The following is a 9,993-nucleotide window of genomic DNA, read 5'->3' as shown; positions in this document are numbered from 1 at the left end:
ACCTGCCAGGTGCCCGTGGCTCAAAGCCAGGATGCAAGGAAGGCACATGGGATAAGGTGACAGGAGCAACCAGGAACTTCCTAACAGTATGATTTCCTGGGAGGCTTGGTTTTAAGGAAGTACCAGTCAAAGCATGACTGGCCAAGGCAGAAACATCATTTCCCATTTTTGTTTTAACCTTTGTAACATTAAGCAAAGAATATGGAGCTAGAGGCATGAATATGACAAAGTTTTATTTATTTTAAAATTCCACCAGCATAGCACCACTGACCCGGGTGCCCTGACACAGCTTTTATGTGATCACCAGAAAAGATTCTACACGATTATGCCGGGGCGAGAATTAAGGCTAACCAATCAGAATTCAGGTACCCAACACCAGTTATAATGCGTAGAAACTACAGGTCACAGTACGGACCCTGAGACTGGTTCTCCAGGGACCTCTGAATTACTCTTTAAGTGCTACAGCATGTCCAAAGACACTGGCCTGCTAGCTTGCTTCTGAGGTGTGGCAACTAAGAGGTAGATGAGACTCCAGGTTCTGTCCAGCAGTGGAGAGGATAGGCAGGGCTCCAGGGTACATCACAGGCCCCAAGGACCAAGCCCAACTTGCAGCTGAGCTGGAGCGGGACGCAGGCTCCTGGCACCTCATCCTGGGCAGGGCCTCTCACTCTCCACGCTGACCACCTGACTCCCATGAACAATCTCTCAACACACTGGTCCCTGCGTTGTGTAGAGGGCTGGATTTTCAGCCTCCACACATTGTCACAACATGGCTGCTGAGGGTGAGCCACATACCCCTCCCTTTCCCAGTTCTGCTCAACGTGTTTCCCCTGAGCTCCCCAATAGAACTCGCTGGCAGGAGACACTGAGCCCTTCTGTGGACCTGATGAGTTTAGCCACCAATGGGTGAGATGTGGATTAAGAGGAGCCAACACATTTGTTTTTGTTTTACGCTATACAAATATTTAGCTTTCTAAACATAAGAACTGAGTAACTCTGAATGAAGTACAATGGTTTGGTTATCTGTAAGAAAGCAGGACACCAATGAACCCCCATTCATGCATGAATTAAACTTATTTGGTGAGTGCTGCAGAGGTGCACTGACCTGTGCTGTCCCCAAATGCCTGTGAGCCAGGACTCAGGTGCCACCAGCAGCCCTGATGCTCCAAGGCCAGAGGACAGCATGAAGGAGCTGGAGTCAGGTGGCAAGGCCCAGAGAGGTGCTGGCGAATGACCTGCAGGCCCATCTGGTTGTCTTGGATGCTACCCAGTAACTTTTTAAGTTTCAGGCTGCCTACCCCCACTCACAGAGTCAGCAAAATATTTATCCATGAATGCTACTACATTTGGATTTCAAAACTTTAAATAGTATCAGGTTGCAGGGGGAGGCACACTAACTAATAAAAAGTTCAAGGTCTATGCTATAACAAAATCCATGGGGGTAGGGAGCGTTGTTTTTGGTTAGTTTATAATTGAAGACAGTAATGCACAGAAATGGGAAGCAGCGAGGCGAGAGGGGCTTGCCCTTGGGTGGGATGTGTCACGCTGGACTGGCCTGGATGTCTGGGTGAGTAAAAGGTAAATGCGTCATGGAAGACCCCACAAATGGGACTACATCAGAACAATGACAAACACCAGCTCTTCTCTGACTTCCAAATGGGACTGTAACATCGGTAATACAAGTGTTTTAAAACACTGCTAAAACAGCACATATAGAAACAAGACCTTACGTGGCACTCCCTATAAGCACATACTCCATTTACAACTCTGTTCTTCAAATCAGAAAAAAACTGGTAAAGACACCTACCCGACAGGGATGTTTCCAGAAGCATCTACACTAACAGTCCAAGAGCACGCATGCTCTGGACCAGTGTCAGCACCATTGAAGTGCAGCACCTGTGACTGCAACTCAGACAAAAATAGAAATATAGTACTTTTAGTGGCCAGGGACGCACCTGGGAGACACTTCCAAGCACCTGCCGCAGACAGGCACCAGGTCGCCACTGCCTGGTTACACTAAGTGCCTTTCTGCATCACTGTACAGGGGATGTAACATTCCCATCAGAGGGTAGAGGAAATTTCATTAAATGCTCCAGGGATTTACAAAAATGGTTTAAAAAAGTTTTGCTTCAATTTTTAAATGTGCTGCTTTGAACAACATTAATTACAAACTACAACTGCACTGCTTCACCCTAAGGAAGAACTTGGTTTCAGGGATCCCATCCCCTTCCAGAGGCGCACGTGTCACTCAGCCGCCTGGCAGTTTGGGCGACATGCAGTAGATCTCCATTTCCTGCCTGTTGGCACTTTCAACAGCCACAGGGCATGTGAAGCCCGAAGCTCCATGGCACAAGCCGCCTCCCAACACAGACTTCATTTCAGTCCCACAGCTGGCCTTAGTGGCATCTGACCAGGGCACTTAGAGCAAGGTGGTGGGCAGGTTGCTGCTCTGCCAGCGCAGGCAGGTGGTCTTGGAGTGCTTGTACAAGTGGCTTGACTGACTAAACCTCTTGCCACATTTCAGGCAGGCGTAGGGCTTCTCGCCTGTGTGAACACGGATGTGCTTCTTGCAGTCTGTCAAAGTCAGGAAGGTTTTGCAGCAGATTTTGCAGGCGTACTTGCGTGCGCCTTCTACAACCAAGACGTTGTGCTCTGATAAGGCCTTTTTGCACTTGGACAGGACATCCGCAGACGCCCTGGTCAGCTGTGGGGGGCCAGGCTGGGAAGGATGAGTGCTTTCATAGGAGGACGAGGCCCCCGTCAGCATCAGCTGGGAGCTGGCAGTGTTTTCTGGGATCTGTGAGCTCCTGACGGAAGTTACAACGGGCATTTTGGGAGCTATGCGGCGGTAGTATGGGAAATTACTGGCTCCTCCTCTTGGGGAACCCATCATAACCCTGGAGAAGGAGTGGAGGCCTAATCCAGACCTGGAAAAATCCATCCCAAACTGTTCTCCTCCCTGGTAGCCTGAAGTCTGCACACACGGCAGGCCCATCACCTCCTGCATAGGCCTGACAAAGTGGGAGTCAGCCGGCTCACTGAATGGGTTCTCCACGTGGGGGCCGGGGGCAGAGGAGGGCCCGCCCGCAGGCCCAGCCTCCGGACTCAGCAAGTAGGGGCCCTCGCCCTCCAGCCTGCAGTCACTAGTGGTGTTTGGGATATTATCATCATTGTTCTGATTTGCATTGAAGTTACTTCCTCGGCTCTTGTTCAAAAAATTAGAAATGCTAAAAGACGACTTAGGTTCTAGATTATTTGTGACTTCCAAAATATGGATGTCGCCCACCCTGTCTGTGCTCGACTGAGGATCTGAGAAGCTTCGGTCACTGCTCTCAGGACTCAGGTCGATCTTCTCGGCGCTGACCACAACGCCTTCCACTTCCACAGACTCGCTGCCTTCTGCCTGGGAGGTCACGTCACTCACCTCGTCCTGTGGCTCGGGGGAGCTCAGGGGCTCTGCTTTCACCACCACCCTCATGTGCTCCTTCTCGCCAAGGCCCACCTCAGGGTTCTCACACTGGAAAGCCCCCTTCTCAGCTGCCGTTTCCTGTTCAAAACCTGTCTCCACCTGAGTCGCCCGAGAGGCCATGGACAGCTGCGCCATGTTGCCGGCACTGTTGTCAGACTGGCTGGGCACCTGGGCATCTTCTTGAGCACCAAAAGGCTGGTCGAACATGAGAGCACCATCTTCCTGGTTATCGGCCATCCCATCGGCTTTTGTGTTCTCCACAATTTTCAGAGAATCTGGCGAGAAGAACTCCTCCCGAGCATGAAGCCCTGCAGGCCCATTCTCTGGAGTCACGTCTGACACAGCAGACTCGTCCACTGCTGGCCGGAGGCGCTGCCTGGCCCGCTCCTCAGCGGACTGCTTGCGCTTATGAAGGCGTCTCATGGGGAAGGGCGTCCGCTGGTCCAGGTTACTGCGCATCGAGGAGCTCATCGGCGCTGGCTGCTCCTCGCCACCCTGGCTGGAAGTGAGGGCCGAGCTCACGATGCTGAGGCCCAGCTGCTGCAACATAAAGGAGCGCTGCATACGGGCGCTCTGCTCCTGAACACGCTCACTGGGGGGAGACATGGGTAGCGTCCTTGTTGTTAGGTAATGTTTACACGCCTTAACAACAGAGTTCAAGTGCAGGTGAGAAGCTGCCAGTAAGACATCCATAACGTTGCTCTCCCCCAGCATGAGGGTAGAGGTGTACATCATGTCAATCAATGCTGCGAAGGCCTCTGCTGTTACCACCTCACTGTCCAGCTGGATCATGTTCATGGTCTGATCTCCCTCTGCCACCGAGAACAGGGCCCGGAAGTGTGTGCTGCATGCTGCCAGCACGGAGCGGTGGGCTTTAAAATGTCTGTTCCCCACAACGATGACGCAATCACAGAGCTGGCCATGGAGTCTCTGGTAGTTCAGCTGCTGGAAGATCTGTTCAAAGTGACCAGGAAAATCCATGGTCCTACAGGAAAAACAGAAAAGTGTTAGGATATGGAAAAACTTAAGCCCAAGCCAGAACACAAGATTACAAGGAAAAGAGGTGTAGCTGGCTCAGCATGGACCTCTGGAAGCTGTAGTGTCTCTGATGATGGGCACAGACATGGGGAGCTTGTTACCTCGGCCACTATCCCAGGAAGCATACACACCCATGGGCTCAGGCACCCTCCTTCAGGCAGGCACCCTCCTTCATACTTCCCACGACCCCCTCCTCTGAGGGTCTGTGTTGGAAAAGGATGATGTGTGGGTGAAGGCATATTCTTCCCATAGGTTTGTTGCTCCCTGAGGGTAATGAATGAGCACCAAGAAATTTCACACGGTCTTGATGGCCTTAAATAAGTCAAAAAGGCAAACCAGCATTAGTGGAAAGAAACTGCAGTTATAATGGTACCAGACTACACAAAAGTATTTGCTCCCTACCCATTCCTAAAACTGCATTAAAAAGATGCTAACGCTTTTTGGTTTCACTGTTAAAGGGATAATAAAAACCCATGGGGGGTGAGCGAGGGAGAAAAAGAATATGCACATTTGGTAAGCTAAGAAGGTGAATGAGTGCTGAATCAACATGCCTATAAAGCTATACCCCAGTCAGAGGCACACACCTTTCACACCCTTCCCAAAGGCTGAAAAACTGCTTGTCCAGGGATTGGGAAAGTGAAGGTCACGGGAGGCTAAGACAGGAGGCCTGGATGACAGCCAGTTCAATGAAAACAATCTCACACATAAAGGAAACCCACTGGGCATGGGGCACTATTCAGGAATAGATCCAATGGAAGAGGAACTGTGGGGATTTCTACACTATGGTTATGGCTGCACAACTCGCAAACACTTAAAACAAGAAATTAAAGTTTGTATATTATACTACAAGCAACCTCAATTTTCAAATGGAAAAGGTGGAGCTGGTGCTGTGGTACAGTGTTTAAGCTGTTGTCTATAATGTCAGCATCCCCTGGAGACTCCTGGTTCAAGTCCCAGTGGCTTCACTTCCAATCCAGCTCCCTGCCAATGGCCTGGGAAAAACAGCAGAAGATGGCCTCAGTATTTGGGCCAATGCTCCCTACATGGGAAACCCAGATGAAGCTCCTGGCTCAGGCCTGGCTGAACACTGGCCATTGTGGCCTTCTGGGGAGTGAAAAAAGGAAGAAAGAAAGAAAATAGTAAGATAGTCCCCCAAAATTAAACTGGCTCCAAATCAGTTTAATTTTAAGCATGGGGGCAGGGGCTCCCACGGAGCTAACTGAATAGATGCTTCCTAGAACATCATGCATTTCTTTGATGACAGAAGCTGGAGAATTACTATTGGGCTAGAGTTGCAGCTTAGCAAACCAAGCTTCTGCCTATGATACCCATCTCTTTTGGGTGCTGGTCCACATTCCATTTAGCTCTCGTACATGTCAATGGGCACTGAAGCCTAGTTCAATCCAACCAACCCTACTATCTAGCCCACACATATACTGGCAGGTGCCTTTCTGTCTAGCCACCCCGCACCTATCCTGGTTTTCACTCTCTCCAGTAGGAGTGGTAACCCAAGAGGGAGGTGCGCACTATTTCCCTACTAGGCCATTCCCACTCCCTGATTATGCACTCTCCAGGTGGTTCTGGAGTTTAACTTGACAGATTTAGTCCCCCAGTGTCAGCCTCTGCCAGCTGATGCTGCAGCAAAGCCCAACCAACCCTCATCCACTATAATTTTCGCTTGTACCAGTCGGAACAGTCAGTCCAACCTGGCTTTTCCCTGACCTAGCTCACATGAGGGTCACAGGTGCTGTAGTCCTGCCTGGTGTGGTCTCCCCCCCATCCCAACCCATGCTTTCCAATGGGAGTGGCTGTCCAGCAGGAGAGCCCTCCACATTCCCCCCTACTGGCTTTGCCCTCTCCTTCCCCATGGTTCTCATGTGAGCTGTTTGGGTGCTGTGTCCACATCTGGTACATCTCAGCTCACCTTGGCATTCCATAATGTGCACCGGTTTGTGTTGTGACCGAGCCTGACCCGACCTATACACTATTCTGGTGCTCAGATTTGCCAGTGGTTGATGTGAACTGGTTCATCCTGGTCTGCTCCTGACCTATGCTGAGTGTATGCCAGTGGGTATCTTTCTCTGGCCTGGTCTGGGTTGCTCCCTATCGTGCTTCTTGTGCTCACCTGCAGGGACTGTGTCCCAACAGAGGAGTTTACCAAGCTCCTCCATCAGAACCTCTCCCTATGCCAGATCTTGCACATACTGGTGGGTTCATGGGCCAGCCCTCCTTGTGGGCTTCAATCCATTCCGGTTCTTACTGTTGGATGTTTCAACCCAGCCAAGGCTTGTCCATACCCAAACACTGCTCACACATGGCTCAGTAGGGGCAGAGACCTAGCCTAGTCTGTCCTCCATCTACCCAGGTTCTCCAGAGCACTAGATGGTGCTGGCGCCTAGCTTAGCTGGTGTACTCAGCCCTAGTTCACACTTGTGCCAAGGGAAATTGCAGCCATATCCCCCAACCCAGCAAGGCTATACTCACAGCTCCCCAAATGAGCCAATTCCCAACCCTAGATGACGCATGTGCCAGTGGTTGCTCTGATCCAGGTGGCTTAGCCCCTCATCTGTCTCAGCCTTGCTTTCTATGCTGTGTCCTAGTATCCCTGGCTCATGCAGACCAGTTGGTGTAAGAGCCTAGTTTGGCATGACCTGTGTTCCATCCTGATTTTCATTCTTCCTTGCGAGTAGAGGTTTGCTCAGCCCTGCCTGGTCCGCCCCCTTCCAGTTGCAGCTCAGTCCAGCCCACATCCTATTTTAGGATGCACATTCATGTGCTGCTGCCTTGACCTGCCCAGACTGTTGTTGGTTCCTTTACCTGTAAGTGATGGCAGGTTCCATGGTCACACCACTCAGCCCACCACCACGCCAGCTCACTAGCTACCAGCGGGACTTGTATTTCCACAGGGTTTGGCCCACACTTCACCCACAGAATCTACCCCCAGACCTGGTTCTCTTGTGTGCTTGTTAGTATCTTGACCCTGCCAAATGCCACCCGTCCACCGTTTTACCAATCAGTCAGGTACCGGTACCTAGCCCTGCCAGACAGGCCCCTAGCCATAGCTTTCGTGTGGACTCGTGTGTGGCAGTCAGTGATGCTCTACGCTAACAGCCCATCTCAGGATTCCCATTCGGGCTGGTGAATCAGTCTGACCCAAATAGATCTTATGGACTCTCCCCTCCAAATCACTAGGTCTCAGTTCCCGTGCTTGCCAGAAAGTTCCATGACCCAGCTGTTGGGAATCAACCAGATTCATCCCTCACCTACACTCACACTGGCTTTATCCATGTATGTCCTGAGGCAGCAAATTACATATTCTAAAAGCCCCAGAACTCACCACCAGGCGGCCAGCAGGCAGAGCCTGGCACCACTTGGTGCCCAAACCTAGGACTCGGTCACCAACTGGCAGGAGTGACCTTGGCCCAGCATTGGGTCCAGCCTAGCTGGGGCACCACCCACAGCTGCCACACTGCAGGGAGGTGCTTTTGCCCCAACCTCACAGCCGAATACCTTGTTTTTGAAAGACTTATGTTAATTTGGAAGGCAGAGTTAAAACAGAGAAGAGAAGGAAATCATCTACCAGCTGGGAGATCATCCTACCCACGTGGGAGACCCAGAAGCAGCTCCTGGCTCCTGACTTTGGATCAGCTCAGCTCTGGTGGTTGTGGCCACTTGGGGAGTGAATCAGCAGATTGAAGATCTTTCTGTTTCTTCTTTTCCCTGTACCTCTGATCTGGCTTCCCAACAAAAATCAGTAGATCTTTAAAAAATAATAATGGCTTATTAATTCTAACAAAAACCACAGCAATGTAAGATGTTAACAACAGAGAAACTGGGTATGGGTATGTGGGAACTCCTCTTATTATCTTTACAGTTTTTCTACAAATCTGAAACTGTTCTAAAAAAAATAATAAAGCTCAGGGGCATGGTGTGGTAGCCTAGCGGCTTAAGTCCTCGCCTTAAACATACCAGGATACCATACTGGCGGCAGTTCTAATCCCGGCAGCCCAACTTTACATTCAGCTCCCTGCTTGTGGTGTGGGAAAGTAGTTGAGGATGGCCCAAAGACTTGGGACCCTGCCCCGGTGTGGGAGACTCAGAAGAGGCTCCTGGCTTCTGGCCTGGGATCGGCTCAGCTCTGGCCACTGCGGCCACTTGGGGAGTGAATCATCGATGGAAGATCTTCCTGTCTGTCTCTCCGTCTCTCTATATATCTGACTTTGCAATAAAAATAAATCTTTTAAAAAAAGAAAAAATAAACAAACAAATAAATGAATAAATAAAGCAAGCTTGGGCCCAATGTGGTAGCCTAGCAGTTAAAGTCCTCACCTTGCATGTGCCAGGATCCCATATGGTGCCATTTGTCTCCTGGCTGTTCCACTTTCCTTTCAGTTCCCTGTTTGTGGCCTGGGAAAGCAGAAGAGGACAGCCTAAAGCCTTGGAACCGTACACTCACATGGGAGACCAGGAGGTGGCTCCTGGCTCTAGCCAGCTAGCTCTAGCCGTTGCAGCTACTTGGGGTGTGAACTGACAGGTGGAAGACCTTTCTCTCTCCTCTTCTCTGTAAATCTGACTTTCTAATAAAGATAAATTTTTAAAAAAACAAACTTGAAAAAAACAAAGCTCATTCCCATCCCTCTGATCCCCAAAAAGGGCAGCCATCTATAGTAGGAAGTGGCTGATACAGGCTGGAGTGGCATTAGGATTGAAGAATTCACCTGAGGGGCTAGTGTTGCCACACAGTGTATTAAACCACCACTTCCAATGCCAGTTTGCATATCCAGTTTCCAGCTAATGTACTTAGGAAGGCAGCAGATGATGGCTCAACGACTTGGGTCCTATCATTCACGTAGGAGACCCAGATGGAGTTCCTGGCTCCTACCGGGCCCGGTCTAGCTACTGGTGTCATTTGAGAAAAACCAGAGATGGAGGATCTCCTTTTCCCTCCACTCTTTCAAATAAAATAGATTTTAAAAATATTAATAATAATAAGGAAGCCAGGAGAGTAGTCAGCTCAACTTCTGAACATGACAGAGGCTGTGAAGATGAGAGAAATATAGTTCTTTCCCGTATGGTGAGGCCCTTTGAATTGCACCAGGTTGTCAGGCTAGCTAGGAACTGTCCATCAGCTGCCCCTGCACAGGGAGCCACCCTCAAGGATCAGGGATAGGGCAGAAGGCAAATCGATCCAGGCTGCAAGTGACACCAAAGGCTTCCCAGCCGGCAGCGTGATACAGGTTTCACAGATTAGCTCTGTCTTCTCCCATAGCTCCTGCTAACCGACCTGCTCAGCTGCTCAAAATTTTGTCTACTCAAAATATGATGCAATTAGAGATGTCTTTGATTTGGTAGCATTTCTGGGTTCCTCTCACAAGTGAACCACCAAACAGCGAGTTTTCTTTTCTCTGCCCTTCTCAGATTCCTTTCACAGTAAAAACTAAACCAGGACTAAAAAAGTACCTGCCTTGCATTTTTAGAGGAAGGAG

At 50.1% G+C, this 9,993-nt stretch overlaps 1 protein-coding gene across 1 annotated transcript; it reads right to left on the bottom strand.

The window, feature by feature from the left end:
• Positions 1–220: 220 nt before the first annotated feature.
• Positions 221–5,661, bottom strand: ZBTB5 (zinc finger and BTB domain containing 5). The gene has a single exon (XM_040963193.1). It carries the CDS (start codon positions 4,448–4,450, stop codon positions 2,420–2,422), a length of 2,031 nt encoding a protein of 676 aa, XP_040819127.1. The 5' UTR covers positions 4,451–5,661; the 3' UTR covers positions 221–2,419.
• Between the last annotated feature and the right edge of the window lie 4,332 nt (positions 5,662–9,993).

Source organism: Ochotona curzoniae, unplaced genomic scaffold (assembly GCF_017591425.1).
Source record: "Ochotona curzoniae isolate NIBS_2020 unplaced genomic scaffold, NIBS_Ocur_1.0 scaffold_3208, whole genome shotgun sequence".
Lineage (NCBI taxonomy): Eukaryota > Metazoa > Chordata > Mammalia > Lagomorpha > Ochotonidae > Ochotona > Ochotona curzoniae.
The sequence above is the reverse complement of the archived record's forward strand: the minus strand, read 5'-3'. Positions and strand labels throughout refer to the sequence as shown.

Bases quoted from the DNA above. Each gene is read 5' to 3' on its own strand.
- ZBTB5 (XM_040963193.1), bottom strand. From the start codon at position 4,450: ATGGATTTTCCTGGTCACTTTGAACAGATCTTCCAGCAGCTGAACTAC.